Source organism: Chelmon rostratus, chromosome 12, assembly GCF_017976325.1.
Source record: "Chelmon rostratus isolate fCheRos1 chromosome 12, fCheRos1.pri, whole genome shotgun sequence".
Classification (NCBI taxonomy): domain Eukaryota; kingdom Metazoa; phylum Chordata; class Actinopteri; order Chaetodontiformes; family Chaetodontidae; genus Chelmon; species Chelmon rostratus.
This window is the reverse complement of record NC_055669.1, coordinates 791505-811325: the sequence shown is the minus strand read 5'-3', so window position 1 is coordinate 811325 and position 19821 is coordinate 791505. Positions and strand designations below refer to the sequence as shown.

The following is a 19821-nucleotide window of genomic DNA, read 5'->3' as shown; positions in this document are numbered from 1 at the left end:
ATGACTCTTTTTCAGAGAAATGGACCAGAGAAAGTAAAGAGAACAATGAGAGAAGACATCTCCAGAATAATGACTTATCAAATGTAATCAAGGGCAAAACAACTTAGCTAAAGCATTGAGGGTCTTTTTCATTTCCATTACCAATCTTACTGCAAAGATAATACACATTTTTATTCACTTAGGTCAAGTGCTGGGGGCTGCCATCAGTCATTCCCACTGTCCTCTTTCTACTGTTGTCAAAGCCAAAAAGGCGAAAACATTTGAACAACAGCAATCACAAAAGTAATGTCTCTTTCCAGAAATCGTGACCTGGTTACTGAAGGAAGTCCACAAACCTTGTTGTGGAGAATTTCATGCTGGAATTACTGTCCTTCTACCGATTTACCCCTGCCAGTAGTTTGGTAGAAAGAAAACAGTTCCCACGTGAAAGGGCTCACAGCAAGGTCTGTTGATTATCTTGAGTAAACAGGTCATGATTTCTGGAAAGAGACATTACTGTTGATAGCAACTCAACTTTGGTGTCTCACCTTTAAGGCTGAACACAAAGAATAAAATGCAACCAAGAGCACAATCAGCTCTCTCTCTCTGAGCTCTCTGTCTGCCTAGCAACACACAAACCCCAGACAATAACCCCCTTTATCGCTCCCTCTCACCCTGGTGAGAACAGATAAGGATCTTAATGTTTACCATACATGTAACAAGCATTATTGAGTTTAAGAGACTCTTAAGTGACTCTTCAGTCACCCAAGTCTGAATTCATAGAAATTAGTTGTTTTATCAGTTGGGAAAACAGCTAACATGATTCAGTGAATTAACTAAACCTCTTTCTACCATGTACAACATTGCCCAGTGACAACAGTACTCACTATGTTTATGACTGTGTGTAAGATAGTATATTGAGTAATAAACCTGAATGTGTTGAACCTGCTACATTCTGTTTATTAGTATTTGGTTTATGTTTCTGTGAGTAAAGCAGTAAAAATACTATGACTGAGGGATGCTTTAATTAAGATGTTACAATGTCTTTCATGATTCATGTTATTACATACAATTTTTTTAAATCTTTCTTGATTGATCATAGTGATGAGTGTATGTCTAATATAGATAATGCATCAAACTATACAGAATACATCAAACTGTAGCCAACAGCACCCACCACCAGCACGTTCACAAACTCTGGCACATTACAATTTGGCTCTTCTGCTCAGTTCTGTTATGGCAGAGGGGACAAAACTCCTGCTGAACTTCACTTACTAGATGACTGACAAATAACAAACACCAACAGTTACACGAGGCAGACAGATGTACGGGTAGTGTCGTCGCAGCAAAGCATGCTTGAATGCCCAGACCTTTACCTTGAATGCTGATCTGGTCTCAATTATTTCCAATTCTTTTGAAGACCCTTCCAAGAAGGTCATAGTTGCGCTGGACAGCGCACCAACTCGAAAGAGTCTGCTAAACAGCAAACCTGCAAAAGTTTTCTTGTTCTTCCAGATCTCAACTTCAACTCCAATGTTCCTGTTAACTGCTGTTTCTTAATTACTTTATGAACTGAGGAAACAGCTACCTGAAAAAGCTTTGCTATCTTCCTACTGCCTTCTCATACTTTGTGGGCGTCAAATATTCAATTGTCAGAGTGCTAGACAGCTACTGAGAGCGGCCCATGGCTGCTTATTTTTTGCTTTTTCAAAAAGACCATCAAAAATGATACCGAATCAGCTATATATATGAAAGATAAGATTGTCATAATCTGGTTGATTTAGTTTTGTCACTTCTTGTTTTATGTTGCAGCTTCACCTTATGTGTCATCTTTTGCTTTACTTCCTGTGTTCCTACCCTAGTAATCGTAGTATTTGGATTTGTTTCACCTGTGTCTCATTGTTGTCCTCCCCGGTGTATTCAAGTCTGCATTTTCCCCTCAGTCTTTGTGCGTTCGTCTTTGTACGTTTTGTGTACCAACCCTTTCGAGTGTGTCCCAGTGTGTTTTTGGACTTCTGTTTTGTTTTTCACCTGGACCTTGCCTGTTGTTCTCTGATTTTTGGATTTCTGCTCCCTTTCTTGGATGTGTTTTCCTGTTTGGACTTATTGCATTAGATTTGCCCTTTACTTCACCATTCCCATAAGCCTTTGCTATTTGCTTTTTCTGTCAATAAATCTGTTGAACTGTACCAGCCCTGCGGTGTGTCTGCATTTGGGTTCTGTCCCTGTCTGTCGGTGACATCAACCGGGATGGTACGAGCCCGCTCCTCTACAATGATGTTTCGTGGGTGACACCATCTGTTGTTCACAAACACAGCTCTCAGTAGTTGAAGTAGTTGAAAACTGTCGAAAGTAACACGAGTGTCCGGAGTTGTTCCGTTGGTTGTTGGTGTTGATGGGGACATTTGGCTGCTTTCAAGATGGCGTGGCCAATATACAAAATAAAGCCTCCTGTTATCCCTCATGCCCAGAGCTATACACCTCTTGTTGTAACCCATCGGGTCAGTATGATGGCACCACTGCCTGCAAGGAGTTTCTGGACTGGTTTCAGAGCTGTGCTAAAGCTAACTACTGGTTAGAAAAGACGATGGCTGCCCAGGTAAGGTTCAGCCGAGTGGGCACAGCAACAAATTCATGATGATAAAATTGAGATTGGACAGATGTCTGTCAGCAGAACAAAAAGCTTTGCTTTGACACATAAACAGCCTTCTGTTTTTAGATTTAACTGGTTTCTGTGGACATACAGGCAGTATTACCAGCTCATTAAACTGTAAGAACATATCCCATTGTTTTACTAATGGCCCATCAGTGTAATCCATGCAGGTAGCAGGGTCGCCAAGCCCCCACAAAGCACTTAAAATCCTTAACTGTGGAGTGATGCTGTAAATTTCAATTTAATTGGAGAAATTAACTCCATTTTGTGTAAAACATTTCAACTCACTGCAATACATAGCCAACATTATAAAGTTAGCAAAGCAAAAGTGCTGCAAATTATTATTTTACCATTGCAATGCCTTCTGACAAAATCCACATAAATAGAGGCTAATGAAAACAGCTGCATGATCTGCTTTATCAAAATTCCAAATGAGTGATCATGCATAAAGCTGCAGATAGCAGTAGGCCATTCTCTTAGCTCCAGGCACAAGCACTAAATGTTTTTAATGGATTATGTTGAACTGTGAACATGGTCACAAACCCCATGCTGTATTTATTTAATGATAGAAAGACTGTTGAAGGACTTACTGATAATTTGCATATGGACTTGTTTCACTTCTTGGACTTTTTAAACTAAGAGTGTCCAGATGACTCATGAACTGAAGATTGCATGGTGCATATTAAAGTCACCCACAGTTACCACATTTAACTTAAATTCACATATTGCTAGAAAAACCTGGCAACGTGTGATGGTAAAACTGAATTTCATTGCAGGTGAACTTTATATGACACTTCACATTTTACTGTACTTCTGCTTTCTGGGAAGAAAGAATAAAATGAGAGTGGGAGTTGCTGTAGGTGAGTGAAAAATGATGTTCTCTGTAGAGAGATGCATACACTTCAACCATCAGCCTGTAAAAATTCTGTTCTGTTCCTCCTGTTGTCTGATCACAAACACTGACCTTTGTGTGTGTTTTAATTCCACTGAATCCGTCACATAGCCTCATACATATTTTTTCTGATTGCTTGGTCACAACTGAACACGGAGAAAATAGCCCAGTGATTTAATCCCCAAGTTTCTGCACTGCAGTGGAAATTAAATCGTGCATGACATTGTCTAACAAAACCAACATGCTAATGAAAACAGCTGTATGATTGGCTGTATTAACATTTAAAGTGAGTAGGCACAGTGAAATTTAGAGACCACAGTAGTTTTTTTTTTTTTTTTTTCACTGCCCCATCGCCATGACAGTGCAGGCAGACACAGCCTGTTACTCAGCCCATTAAACCTTCATTAAGTCTCCTCCTGTACCCTGTTATCAGCTATACTGTGTTTTAATAAAGTAGAAGTCACGTTACAGGTTAACTCACTTACAGGTTTTTCAACAGAGCATGTAATAAATAGAAATAGATTGGTTTACAGCCCATGAATACAAGCTGTTAACTGGAAACCACTGTGAGCGGTTGGCCACTGATCAAATCTAGATTTTATGACCATGGCATTGTCTGAGTCAGCATAAATACAGGTTAATGACAGGAGCTGTGTGATATATGAGAGTTCTCTGAGAAATTGTTTTCTGAGCTGTAGCCCACATGTTTAATGTTTCCATGACTTTGCACTGTTAGCCATGATCTAATTGATATTTGACTGCATATGTCAAACATGTAACAGACTTTATTTATCCAAAGCAAAGCCTGTATGATATGAAATACAGTAAGACAATTCAGAAGCTGCTTTGGGATTCCTCACTGAATCCAAATAGATTTGGGATGAGGGAGGGCCGTTGTGAGTCTGTGGCAGACAAAAAGAACAGCGTGTTGGATTTTATGAAGTTGAGGCTGGGTTGCTTACAGTGGGGGAGCTGCACCAAAACCACGGTGAAAAAGAAGACACTTTAAAGTGCTAGCACTATACTAATAAACTGATCTTGATGTGTAAAACCAGGAGAATGACCTGAAGCTGTTCTACCGACAATACATGTCCAGAAGTTTTGACTACCAATGGGTTGATTTTCCAGTCATGAGTTGGCATTTCTGGATCAGAATTAGCAGTAACAGCTCCAGTGAGAGCAAAAACATATATGAGTCCACACACACTCATTTCAGAATTGATTGTAATGCTATTTGCATCATGTGTATGTTACACATACCTCTGTCCATAAAACAGGAGTTGAATCAGACCATTGTGGATGGTGCGTACATGTAACTGACTGTTCAACAGCAGCTAAAATACAGCTCCTGACAGCAACATTATCACGCTTCATAAGATGTATTTAGCCAAATACTTGTACCCACTGCCATATACACCAAGTGTCTCCATAAAAATGATGGTCTTTGATGGCTCCAACTGCCGTAGGTGTACAAGAGGCAGCTTGAGGCCAGAAGGTCCCAAACACTCAGTAGATTCAGAGCAGCTAGCTGATTTACTTCTTATATTATGTCTCAGTTTGTTTCCGCTGGGTGTTTGTCCAGTTTGCACTCAAGCTCTGCATTTAGACACGTTCAAATTTATCACTTTAGATGTGCTCTGGGTATGCAGCACTTTTGTTCTCCCATCTATCATGAATCCATCTAAGTACTTTTTATCCGTCCCTTGTTTTATTGATCCATTCATCAACCCTTCCGTCAGTGTGGGAGGTGCAAGGTAGAGGGGCATCTAGCTTGATACTTGCACAGGTTCAAGGTTCAAGGTTGGGTGATGGTGTGATGAGTCATGTCAAGCTAGTTGTTTCCCCAAGACATCATACAATCTAATCTGTATTCCTTAACCTTCCTTTGGCAACAACCCAGTTATATTAACTCTGATGTACTGTATGCTCAGTCAACCACAGGGATCTCACTTTGACTTGAACCATCCGAGCTTCTGAAAGCCTGTTTTTAAAGCTTCTCCTTTATAACAGACTGGACAGGAATGGGTTTTTGGTTTCTGTAAATTTTCAGTATGTTGACAGAAGTGATATGGGGAGTGTGTTCACAATGGTCAACCTTTTATTTTTGACAAATTACTTCACATTATGGCTGTGAAATTACAACTACAGTCCAATTCAAAAGAATCACTGCTCATCAAGTAAAGACTGGTTGGAGGTGCTGGAGGGAAGACACAGTAAAGAATATTAGGGAAATCATCCATACGCACCGATCTGTACAATATTCATTTACTGAGGCAAGATCTTGGTCAAGGCCGCACATGTGAGTGATGGCTTTACTGTAAACAAACATAATTCAGTTTCATGACAAAATTAACAGTCTTTATTAAATACTTTTCAATAACTTTGTAGAGACAATTGACCAACTAGGCACAAACATTAGACATATTTTAGTGCTTAAAAATGTACTTACTTGAAGTTACTCAAGTGATACTGAATAAGCACCATGAAAAATACCAGACTTTTATTCAATTGACACTCAAAATCAATCAAAACCTACACAAGCTTTAGCCAAACCACAGAACTTTTCTGCAGAGTCGTGATGACATATGAGCAGCTGGCAACTGACTCAGCAGATACTTAGAATATGTGAGTTTTAATGCCCACAGGAACACCATCATTCCATTGCACAGGGACCTGCCAAACAAAAAAAAAAAAACAAAAACAAAAACCATGCCGTTTGCAGTCACAAGTACACAAAAGTTAGTGTCTCTGCAATGTTTGTCGCTAGATGACATTACAAACAGGTTCAGTTTTGTCTCTGGGTAACTGTGAGAGAGACAATAAACTGTCTGTAAGCTCTGTTCTACAGTGCTGTACATCAATAGAGAACAACAATTCTGGTGATAACATCCCTTTGAAAAGCTGTGCTGAGGCTGTGAGAGTGCTTTAAACAAAAACCACAACCACCGTAATAACAATGCTCTCCACAAAATTGATACAAAGCACATCACTGCTGGAGAACAGGTCCTTAACAGACTTCTGGTTTCTTACAACATCCTTGTCTTTATTCTTTCTATATGTTTCCTCATTTATATCAATGATAACATCAGACTTACCAATGTTAACTGCTGAGAGCTGAGAAAAAGCAACCTCACTAAACAGAATTCCCAGAAACTCACTATTCTAAGGAAGGCAATGGAAGATGTAACATATGGTATGCATTTTTCTGTCTCATTCGCTATCACTAAATACACAAAAAAAACATGACAACGTAATGTTCTTGATTGCACTGACAATGCAGTTTTTGCTTATTTTTCATGTGTGCGTCAAACACACACACACACACACACACACACACACACACACACACACACACACACACACACACACACACAAATTGGAAATTGTTCAAAATGTCTGCAGAAGAGCATGGTAATACTGTTGGATGTCGCTAGTGCAATTTGTAGTGCAGACTGAGGTTTGTGTGGCAGTCTACTTCGACTGACAATCCCAGGTAAGAGCCAAGAAGGCAGGTCAGCTTCCACTGCAGAACACTGAAGAGGATGATGGAGGGACAGGATGAGGGCAAGGAAGAAATATATAAAATATTCAACTCTGACTTTCAAAGCTACAGGCAGTGCATTCAGCGTTTTAATCAACATACACTGTCTCTGTCAAATGAACAGATGGCAGGGGAGATACCTGGTGCCTTCTATATTCTACCACTGAGAAGACTCTCAACATTAAAATCATATATTTCATGCATTCTGTAGAGGATGTTCCTTCTGCCTTGCCTCTCTGATGTCTTTTCATTTCATGATTAATGATAAACATTTTAATAGTGATTTTTCCTTCTATTGTTGGGAATTCTAAAAACTTTCTTCAGAATACAGAGCTCGCAAAATGTAACATTGGTGGCACACAAGGTCAAATGCAATATACAGTTTTTTAAATAATGTAACTATGACAAATTGATAATACATTTTTAATCATTATTTTTTTAGTACCTTTAAAATGGGATAAATCATGGATGAATGGTAAAATGGTAAATGGACTGTATTTATTTAGCGCTTTTCTGCTCTTCCGACCACTTGAAGTGCTTTACAACACGAGCCTGCATTCACCCATCCACACATGGTAGCTAGGCCACCTGCTCATTACATTAACACATTCACACACTGATGCACAACACCAGGAGCAACTTGGGGCTCAGTATCTTGCTCAAGGATACTTCGACACGACATGTGTGATGTTTTTTAGTTGCCTTAATCCCCTAACCTTCCATCTAACAGTGATACTGTTAGATGGAAGGTTAGTGGCTTATCCTATTAAATCAAGTAAACTGAATTTAACTGGATGAGAAATTGAAACTGAATATTTTTAAAAAACATGTTGAAAATCTGTAATGGAGAGATTACTGCACATTTGCCATGTAGGCCATAAAGTAGTTGGTGAGTTGAAATTGGTATGTGGTCAGTCTATCAATCCATGAAAGAAGTTTGACTTTAAAGTAACCAAACCCCAATTGGAAATTCAACTACAAAAGTTGTAATACAAGGACTGTTACCAGTAAGGTAAAAGAGCAAAGGGTTTCATAAAAACATCAAAGACCTGACGAGCCAAGTATAAAACTGTCTAAATTGCACAAGCAAACACAAAGACAATTCTGTAATTTTTCAAGGGAACCGATGTCAAACATTATGTCAGGATGCACCAAATATGAACTGCACTATTTAAAAGAACTCTGATAACAAACAGAAGCTCACCGACAAAGATGGGCACACAGGTTGGTGTTGTAGATGACTAATGCCACAGAAGTATGGGCTAAAATTACCACAGCACTGGACCAGCTCACCTGTGAGCCTTCTCAGTAAAAACTGTACATCATGAACAGCAAAATGGAATTCATGGGCAGGGCTTCCATTACAAGACCAATTGTAACTAAAGCTTTTGCACAAAACACATTATCTGGTGCTTTAGACACAAAACATCAAGACCAGGTCAATGGAAAATGTTTTGATGAGTCATCCTCTGCCCTTTTTGCTACATCCACATCGTCTTTCATATGGAGAGAGCCAAAGGATGCCTTGAACCCACCATGTTTAACAGGGTTTGCTGCCTAAACATGGTATGGGTTTAATCATACGTAGTTCTGCATTGGTAAAATCACCCAGGAATTATACAGTTATGATGTTAACTCATGATGCACTGTTATTCCAGGATGATAATAACCCCATAGCATAAGAAATTTTCTCCTTACAGAATATATGTAGTAGGGGTCGACCAATTTCCAGCTCCAATATTCAGCATTTTTCTGATCATCGGACTATTTTTTATATATATCCGACTGCAAATAAAACTGTATTAATTCAAAAACAGTACCACTTTAGTTCTGTTCCAGCCGCCTCTCTCTGTCTATAGTCACCACTCAGCAATTCGCTTAATGTCTGTAATTGCGCTGATTAGTTTAGGGCTGCAACCGATTATTTTCACTGTTGATTATCTGCTGATTATTTTCTCGATTTCTCGATTAATCAGACTTGTTTGGTCTATAAAATGTAAGAAAATGGTGAAAAATGTTGATCAGTGTAGTGAATTTAAGAGGATGAAACCGGTTTTAAAAGTTGAATTTGAACTTTTCTTCAAAAAAACCAAACAAACTCAAACCGTTTAATATATTAGCAAAATAACTGCAGATTAACTTAACAGATGACAACTAAACAATTAATCAATCATAAGCAGCTCTAGATAGGTTACATGTCAGGCCTACCAACACTGAAGACTACTGTGCAAGACAGACAAAGAGGAACACATTTGCAGACTGGAGCTGGTAGGTTGAGAGAGCAGAGCCATGTTTTGAAGGTAAGGCAGCTGGTGTTCATGGCTGAAGTTGCAATAAACACCACGACCTTATTGTCTATTTCTACTTTATGATGGCTGGCATGCCCAGTTTCCCAGTGCCACCACTGAAAATACCTTGAGTCACGGCCCACAGGATTTCATTCAGTGGAGTTTAAAAGTGATGCTGTTTAGGCCACTCTTCACTCATTAGCCACAGTCTCCAAGTAATAAAAATGATTTCTTTGCTTACCACCCTTGTCTGTACAGAGTGAGTGCATTTTCAGTGAATCGTCAGCAATTATGAGAGGAACAGAATCTGTCTCACTGGAGCAGCTGAGCAGCTGTTCTTTCTGGTTTAAGGTTTATTAAAAACACAGGCAACCTGTACATTTTTTAATGTTACAAAGGTAATGAAGTTCTCTTTCGCAACATTTATTAAACATATAGATGAAGGCATTTAAACAAAGTTTTAAGCTGTTGTTTGTGTGTTCTAAATTTTGACACAAATATTTTCATTCTTATTCAAAATGCCTAATTAATTCATTAATTCCACTCATCCAAATGTTAGTTTTCTTGATTACTAATACCTGGTATCAGTATGAACCCTGAAAAAACAAAAAAACAAAACCCATTGCTCAACCAGTACTCTTTCGGTCTCCTCCTGCATTTTAGTAGCTGCTATATTCAGCAACTGACACAGCACAGTCAACTCTATTAAAACTCTTGCTAAAACTACTTTGAATTTATCTTTGCTCAAGTTCTGTGAAAATAGTAGCTGGCAATATTAGTTGGGAAATGAACAGCATAGGCATGCTTGTTACTAGTAATGTAATTAGCAATGCTTTCCTTTAGATGCTATATGGAAAAGTGTGACTAAATGAGACCTTGGCAAAAAAAAAAAAAAAGGCAATTGAGTACTAACAAACAAGCCATAAAGCAATCCAGAGGAGTCAAAGTTCAACAAGACCCACCTACCTGATTGTGACTTGTCACAACACATTATTGAGAGTGAACCCTCAGATTTTAGCTCAGATTTTAGTTTGGTAGCATCACTTGCCAAGCATTTCTTACATTAGTAATCTAAAGCGTACTTAGAGTTTTTTTCCATTACATTTCCAGGCTATAAATATCAAAGATATGAAGATGACTTCATCGCTGAGGGCTAAATAGAATCACCTCTGGATACTTTTAGACCACTCTCCTGGTCAGGTTGACCTCTGGCTTTCATTTGACACAATCTTTATGGCCATGTCGGGATCCAGGGGGCAGGGATGAGTGTCTCACAGCTAAGCAAGGGTATGAAAAAATTCATATCATCAGTCAAATTCATTACTCAGGACTCCATGCACTATACTGTCTCAATGGAAAACCCATCAGTAATATGAATGAAGTACTTAGTGTTGTTTACTACATATCACTAGTTTTCAACAACAGCAACAAACTAGCTAATGAGCTAAAACCCACTGGGAGCATAAAAGTCAAGTCAAGTTAAAGTGGACAGACAACTTTTTCCCAGCAGTAATACCACATTTCCACGTGGCATTACTGCTGGTGTTGCTGTTGCAAATACAAGAGAATCCCTTTCCGTTTTCCTCAGAGCACAGCAACTACCAAAAATGCAATTGTTTACCACCACACTTGTTTCCAAGTTTCCATGAAGAAACAGTCAATGCCACTATTTTTTAAATAAGAGAAAAAAGAATCATGTTCACTGTCGAGGTAAAGTGAAATTGTAATAATTTCATATGCATGAAGTAGAAACGGTACCTGCCTGACTGGATTGCAAGTCAGGCTCCATCTTCCTGGGAGATCATACCCTAAACCACCTATAGCCATTACGTTCTGCCATCAACATTTATTTCAGAATGATAGGCAACACAAAAACTTGTCTACTGCGCCATTATCTTCTTTGCCGTTGTATGTTGGGGCAGCAGCATCAGAGCCAGCGACACCAACAGACTTCATAAGATCATCAAGAAGGCTGGCTCTGTACTTGGACTCAGACTTGAGTCTTTTGAGACTGTGGTGGAGAGGAGGACGCTGAATAAACTGTTATCCATCATGGACAATGATCAGCACCCTCTCCATCACACAGTGGACAGACAGCGGAGCACCTTCTCCTACAGGCTGCTACAGCTCCACTATCGAAGGGACAGATACAGGAAATCTTTCCTGCCACATGCCATTACACTGTACAATAACAGCTGAATAATAATAATACAATACTTCTTACCACTACTGTTTGCTTTTGATTATTATTATGTATATAATTTTTTTTACTGCTTGCTATTTCAATATTTTATTATATACAGTTTGTTCTTACAGTCACGGTACACTTTATTTTCACTGCCATTTGCTTTTGATATTCTTATTTTGATATTCATTTGCATTTGATATTCCTTTTGTGCAATACTTTTACTACTGTTTACTATTTGGCTATTTTATTATTATTGTTATGTATATAATCTTTTTACTGCTTGCTATTTTTATATTTTTATTATGTATAGTTTGCTCTTTATAGTCTTATTTTCACTTATTTCACTGTTTAATGCTGCTGCTGCACTGCAATTTCCCAGCTTGGGATAAATAAAGTATATCTATCTCTCTATCTCTCTATCTACACTGTGTGGTCAGATATACAACACTTGGTTCAAAGTAGGGCTGTCAGCATTGGATTGTGAAAACTAATATTCAAATGTGAGGGAGTAAATAAAGCAACGCAGCGGTGGTTGCACTAAGAGTACAGCATGAGGGACAGGAGTAATGAAATCAGTTTCTATTGTCCAGTAATTCCTTTTTTTTTTAACCAGGACAATCTGTTGAAGTCTAACTTATAGAAATCTCTCCTGTTCTGATGTCCACCTTCTCGCTCCTCTCCTGAATTAGTGAATTTAAAGTTTATTTCAGAGTTAGTGATTATTGTGTTTTCCGATAAAATCACTGTGAATCGAGTCTGGTGACTTGGGCCAGATGTTTCTTGTTAAAGAAAAATGATCTTACTCTTTAGCAAGAAGGTATCTTTGTAGGGATTTTATCAATAATGTCGTCAGACGTGTATTATAACAATCTGAGCCCGTCTGTGGCAAATTCTGTCACAGTGCACAAACACCCAGAATTCCTTCCGTTAGTCTGAGATATTGAAATTTTCCAGGACAGTTGGACCTGTGCAACTGCACATAGGTCACTTTCATTGATTGAAAATGGAAATGTTGGTCAAGCTGAAATGAGCACATTATCAATAACACAGTTGAGGACATTACTTTGTCTGTTTATTTTGTAATGTGTATGTATGTAGATGTTTTAAAATAAGTTTATGTTGTTGTACAACTACTATGTCTCTTGTTGTATTGGTTATGGATGTAATACACAAAAATAGATTTTCGAATGGTTCAAACCTTTGTGTGTTTTTGGTTTAGAGGGAATAATTGAACAGCATTTTTGGCCAATTTTGACAGCCCGAGTTCAAAGTGGCACTGAAAACTAACTCCTTTTGGTGTCGATGCATGAAGCTAAATGTTGGCTACATGCACTGACACCTAAACACCCACTGTTGTTTAGATGTTTGATTTTGTTGTTTGCCAGTAGAAACCGAAGGGAAAAAAAGGATTGAACCATTTTTCTTGTTGAGGTTGTCAGACTTTTCTAACCTGACAACAGTAGTGTGGCGTAACCACATTTGTAGAGAGATGTGTGTGACTTCAGTGTTGTTACGAGGAAAAGAAAAGGTAGACTAACTTCTTGAGAGCTGCGATGAGGTACATGCTCTTGGGCAGTAGCAAGTAGACCTGGTCTGTGAGCACAGCTTCGATGATCTTCTTGGCTACATAGTCTGGATTCAGGATTGGGAGGAGTCTTGGCCACCTGACGAAGACAAGAAAACTAATTAAGTAAAAATACAACTTCTAACAACACTGAGCCACTTACCAGCAATTGTTACATTCTGTGTTTGCCCTGCAAGAGATGACATATGGTTTGGTAGAAATAAGTTCTACCATAAAAGGCATTTCTGAACAATATGTCGTAAGTCAACTGGTGATTTTATATTCAGTTAAATGCCATGTGAAGTAAAACTGAAAATATTCAAATTACTTTTGTACTTACATCAAAGCACATGCAGGCTCACCCATTTAATGTACATGTAAATGTACAAAATTTGATTGCTTTTTTCCGTGTAGTGTCACAGTGGACAAAAACAGACGATGCAGCTGGGACACCTCACAGTGCCCTGACAGACAGACCAGCATGTCCAAATTTTGCTTTCCTTGACAAATTCCCTGAGGCTGACCAATAAAAGCACAGAGTGCTCTTCACACACAACTGTAAATATGGCAAAACGAAAGAGGAATGATGTTGTTGGTGCTGGCAGGTAGAATTGTGAAACACAGAAAAGGTCACAGTCATTTTTCCCTTCTTTTTAGGCTTTTCTGAACATACACGTCGCTTTGGGCACCACTATGTGTTTACATTTTAACTAACAGAAGTCGGTTCCAAGTACATCCTCCCCTATGACATCTTGCAGGGCATGAAAGACAGCAAGCTATGACTGGTCAGGGACCGATATGTAGTCTGTCATGTCTCTCACCCAAGTCATGGCAATTATCAGCCAATCTGACACAGTGACTATTTTATCAAACACAAATCCTGTGTACTACAGCATAAGACAAAGAAAGCTTGATGCACTATTAGTTTAGAACAGGTAGTTGGTGGTAGCAATGACGCAATATCACATTAATTCAAATCGTCACCCCACCTTTAACCTCATCAGAGATTTTATCAACGAGAATACCTGGAAACATCTATGGATGTGCTTGGCCAAAATGATAACTTAAGGACCTTTAGACCTAGAGACCACTGCAGGTTGACACCCGAAAACTGACTCTTGGGTCCAGCGGTTTTTGGTTAGAATGGACATATAACCACCTATCCAAATACGGACACCTCTCAATTTAATCAATTTTATGCAGGTCAAAGTTTAGGATGCTTTGTGACGATTTTAATGACTTCAAGGTACTGATTTATGAATTGACAGGCCAGGTGTTTGGCCCTGGCATAAAGTATGTGTCCTGGTGGCTTCAGGGGGCTGTTTGATGGAAGAAGGCAGAGAGACGGAAATAAAGATCGACACAAGTCTCCTAACACCTTCAAAAGCTGACCCCAGGACATCCAGGAGAGTACCACAGTAGCTGTGCAATGGTGCGATGTGTTTGCATGTGTATCGGAAGACAGAAAGCAACAAAGATGCTGTCAATTTCACATTTATCATAATGTCACCATAGAAACCTCATTACTTTGTGTTTTTGTTGAATAGTTACAGGAATCTTTCTCGTCTATTAATCCATATACACATGCATCCACATCCATTTACACATATACATACACACACCCACATATGTTAGCATGTGCTTATGTGTGGGTGTGTGTGTATAACAATTACAGAAACAAAATGTGATGATTTGCAAAATATTGAAACCCCATATTTAATTTAAGACAAAATGCCAAAGGAAAGCTGGTGGAACACCTCACAATTAATTAGGTTAACTGACAACAGGTTAGTAGCATGTTGGGTCCACAAAGACCCATCCCAGAGAGGCTGAGTCTAAAGAAGAGAGGGACCATCCGGCTTGCTGTCAACGCACAGTTCAAATGCCAGCATCCGTGAGGGATGCATTAGTGCATATGGCATGGGTAACCAACACATTGGTGAAGACACCATTAATGCTGAGTGACATATACAGGCTTTGGAGCATCACATGCTGCCAAGTACACAACGCCATTTTTAAGGAAGGCCTTGCTTATTTCAGCAAGACAACGGCAAACTACATTCTACATGCATTACAACAGCATAGCTGCTTCGTAAAAGAGTCCAGGTGCTGAACTGGCCTGCCTACAGTCCAGACTTGTCATTCATTGAAAATGTTTGCCGCATTATGAAACATAAAATAGGAAGAAGGCGAAGAAGACCGCGAACTGTTGAGCAGCCAAAATTGCACGCCAAGTAAGAATGGGAAAACATTTCACTTTCAAAATTTCGGCATTGGTCTCCTCAGTTCACAAATGCTTAGTATTGTTAAAAGAAGAGGTCATGCAACAGAATGGTAAATATGACCCCATCCCAACATTTTTGAAAGGTGTTGCTCGCATCAAATTCTAAATGACAAAGTTGCCTGGTGCTGAGGAAGGACAACACAGAAACAGTGACAACAGGTGTTTTACATGCCACAGACCCTAGTTAATACTGAAGGCTTCATATTTTATGTATTATTATCATAAAGATGGCGCTGCAAGTGTGGCAACTAGTTACAGCAGCTCCAGCCTCGTACTTCTATGGATGTACAACTGGTAAGAGAACAGCTCCATTGTTTACACAAGGGAACAGCTGTTAGCACTGTGCAACAGGAAGGTATTCCCAGTGGAATGATCAGAGATCCCTGCAGAAAAAAGGAGAAGGAAGATGGGATTTGGGGCTGGAGTGAAGTGCTGTGAGAAGAAAAGACTGTATAAACAATCCATATTGCCTGTTACAGTGGGGACCGTGCGATCTCTCCCTAATAACAATGGAAGAGCTTAACAGTGCTAACCAGGCTACAGAAGGAATACCAGGTGTGAAGTATTATGTGCTTCACAGAAATAGCTGAGTGAACTCACTTTGGACTCCTCATTTTGGACTGTTTTCAACTTGAAAAGGGGGACAAAAGAGCAAATGAGACTGGTAAGAGGAGGGGTGGGGGCATAGCAATGTTTGTGACAAACAGATGGTGTAAACTGGGACACATCAGTGTAAAGGAGCAACTCTGCACTAGAAACACAGAGCTGCTAGCTGTTAGCATTTGGCCAAATAGAAAGGCAAGGATGGCTACAGGAGAAAGGAGGAGGAGGAGCGCCTATAGGGGAACAGTGCAAGAGAGGTCTGGAGAGGCCTGAAAACAATCTCTGGCCACAGTAAAGGCAGTGGGAGGGGCCCATAATTTGGAGACCTGGGATGGGCAAACTAACTGACTCTGTTCTCTGACAGATCTGATACTACTGCCACTCCCTCCCCCATCCACCAGAGCCCAGACCTGATAGCGTTACTTCTCCACACACCTTGCTCCCCCTCCGGAGTATCCTTGACACCGACAGCACCCTCCCACACCACTTAACTCTCTGTAAGTCCATATCAGAGCAAACTACAGCCCCCTCCCCCCACCTCACTCAACAGGAGTCACCACTGACTCCTGCCCCAAGCTGCTCCATAACAACAGATCAGGTGAGAAGAAGCTAAGGAAGATGAAGACAAGGAAGGCCACAGGCCCTAACCTGAATTTCCCCAGCGTAGCGTCAATACAGTCTTATTTTATCTTAAATATTCAGCCTGTACCATGAAGCAAGACTCGTGGATTCATCTTTTCTAGTCTGACAACCACTCTTTTACAACACAGGGGGTAGCACCAGCCATGGCGCTCTTGTACTGCTGTGAAATAGAAAAAAGCAGCAACTTGAGAAAACAGAGTGCCTGTAAATTGCAAAACATTATGTCTTTTCCTTTCGCCTGAGATTGGTTGACACAGCTGAGAAATTGTGAAATAAGAGGAGTTTGTCGAATCAGAGTGCTTGTAAATCAAGGTCTCTAGAGAGCACTGCCCAAGAAAAGCTTAAAGCTGATCTGATGAATCCTGCAGGAGGAGCTAGTTATAATATGAGCCCTGCAAATGGGTAAAATATGTCATTCATTTCAAAATGGCTGACTTCCTGTTGGGTTTAAGGCATGACCCAGATGGAATACATTTTTCTAGTCTGGACATGGTTAATCAGCCGACCAAGTTTCATACATGTAGGTAAAATTTACCACAGGGGCTGAATTTAATTTTTTTTTTACTTGAAAAATGTGGATATTACTTCTATTTCTATTCTTTCTTATTATATTCAAGTGTAATTATTTTCTACAATTTTGATTAAATATTGCTCTTTGCCATGGAAAAAACCTAAGCTCCCAAGATGAACTTTGATATCAGTTCCTGGATATAACATTTACATGTACGAATTACTTAGAATCACCAGTTTCGTATCAGCCAGCTACCTAAATTATACACAACCATCAAAGGGGAAAATCATAAAAGATACCTACTTAGTATGACATCCATCGAACATTCCAGTGTTGATGAAGTATGGGCACACAACAGTGGTCTTAACGCCATCCTTCCCAGTTGCCAACAGCTCCAGACCCACTGACTCTGCAAAACCTACTGCTGCAAACTTACTTGCACAGTAGTCTGCAGGAAGAGGGGTAAAAAAAAATAAAATAAAAACATGTGAAAAGAATCAGTTATAAGGCGTCACAGAGGTCAGTTTGTGCTCTTATTTGTTGTTCACTTCAAGTCTTATTTGTTCAGGATGTATGAAATGGTAATTACTTTGGATATTTGTTATTTTTCATCTCATCCAGATGGACCATGGCAGTGATTTTATCTCACAAATCCACAACTTACGTTAACGTAGGGGATTCAATAATTTTACCCCATCAGGACTTACCCCCCTGTGACAGAAACACCTAAACCACATGCTCCCTTGAAAACCAGTTAGCAAAAGACCACAGTTAGCTATACCAGTATTTTCCTGTCATTTTCACAAAGCTCTCTGTACACACTGGCTCCAAAAATTGAGGGCAATTTTAATTACCCACTCTGAGGGGTTATTTGTTCTGTGTCCGCATTAAGAGTCCACATAAAATAAATTTCATCATCTGTCCATGTCCACGACTTTCTGATTATTCATTTGCAGCTCAAAAGTGCTGTACGCACCAGTCTAGCATGCCAACGGAACAGGTGAGCAAGTGTGTTTATGCAGACACACAATGTGCTATAAACAGAACCAGTCGGACACCTGCTGTCTGACCTGCTTTCCACGTGTGTCAGTTTTGTACTATATCAGGGCCTCACGTGTGGACAGAAGGTCAAAACAGAAATGTTTTTTTTTTTTTTTTCAGATTTAGCTAGGTCAGTGTGGATGCGATCAAGGGCAAATATATTTCCACCAGAAGCTGCCTCAATCAGTCACAGGGAAGGAATTTGGAAGGTCGTTTGAAACAACAACTTTTATTGTGTGCAGATGAACTGTGACTTTGAACTGATTTGACATATATCTTTACAAGTTTTTTTTTCCAGGAATGGGATCATAACAGCTCACAGAATCAGTTGCATAAACTTAGTTTGAGAATAATCTTGGCCTTAGACTGGTCTTCGACTGTCAGGTTAGACTAGTCTAGGTAAGTCTGTCTGATGCATAAATTTTAAGAGTGACTTAATCTAAAGTAGGGAGGTGAGCCACCTCTCCCACTAGCAAAGCCTTAGTTAAGAGGTTTGTTGCTGGGGTAACAATCTATTAGAATGTCAGAAGACAGTTATAGTGATCATTTTGCAACAAAAGGGAGAGAAGCAAATATTATTAACGTAGATCAATTTCATTTCAGCTCAGTGTGAACTGCATTTTGCTGTCATTTACATGCTCCCTCTCTGTTTCAATGAGCAGCCCCTCCCCTCTAAAAACAATCAAACTGTTTATGACTGGATGTGCACTTTGCCCTGGCTACCAGCGACCTTCACACTGTGCTTGAGCTGGGTGTAAACATATACCTCAGGCTGTATGTTTCACTCACAGGCTGCATGTCATTATAAACATGTTAAAAACAATCACGACACAAGTATAAGCTCAACAACATGAGTGTTTGGATGATTTCTTGACATTCACAGGATTTTGAACAGGCATCAACCTACACTGTCACTCTTCAGTCTCAAGTTCTCAATTCTGAGAAAATTATGCAGAAACTAGATTCAAAATAATGTACATAAATAAATATTTCAGTAACTGCTACAGATGTTTTTGAGAGGACTTTTCAACTTCAAACAAGACAAGTCCCTAGATTGCATCACAATCACAGCCTCACACAGGGAATATCACCATTATCACCATCATCAGTTAATTTAAACTCCAGTAAATCCGTCCACGTTATTTTACACCAGGGCTGGCATGCTGCTTATGTTCAGGACTTGACTTGGGTCTCAGGATGCAAGGTGGCAAATGCAGCCAGTATTTGACCAATGTAAAGTTTCATATTATTCGGCTATAATATACCACAATTCACACTTATATAGGTTTGACAATTGTGAAGAGTTTACCAATGTGACTCCTCTCTTTCATGTCTCTGTGGCAGACAGTATCAGCAAAGACCATACAGTCAGCGTGTGCAATTTTGGCCACTAGTTCTACCAGCACAAAATTGGGAGGTATTTACGTGTGGGTAGTAAAAATAATTGTGGTTTATACTTTTTGTGTTTGTTTATTTTTGATCTGTTTCCATGCGTGGGTACTTTCACTGGAGTACACTGGGTCTTCTCAGTTCATGTTGTTTAAGTAGAGATGACACACTCCAGTGAAAGTGCATTAAATATACACCCGGCTTTAACATTTATGGCTGTCATGTAACATGGTGTTTGCTTTTTAC

The 19821-nt window shown here is 39.5% G+C and overlaps 1 protein-coding gene across 1 annotated transcript in view; it reads right to left on the bottom strand.

Moving 5' to 3' along the window:
* LOC121615007 (epidermal retinol dehydrogenase 2-like) overlaps window positions 1-19821 on the bottom strand; it is a 40419-nt gene that overhangs the window by 9980 nt on the left and 10618 nt on the right. The window contains exons 5-6 of the mRNA XM_041949134.1: window positions 17449-17593; window positions 13080-13205 (exon numbers count right to left, since the gene is read on the bottom strand). Coding sequence (XP_041805068.1) covers window positions 13080-13205; window positions 17449-17593 — 271 coding nt within the window. The remainder of the gene's footprint in view (window positions 1-13079; window positions 13206-17448; window positions 17594-19821) is intronic.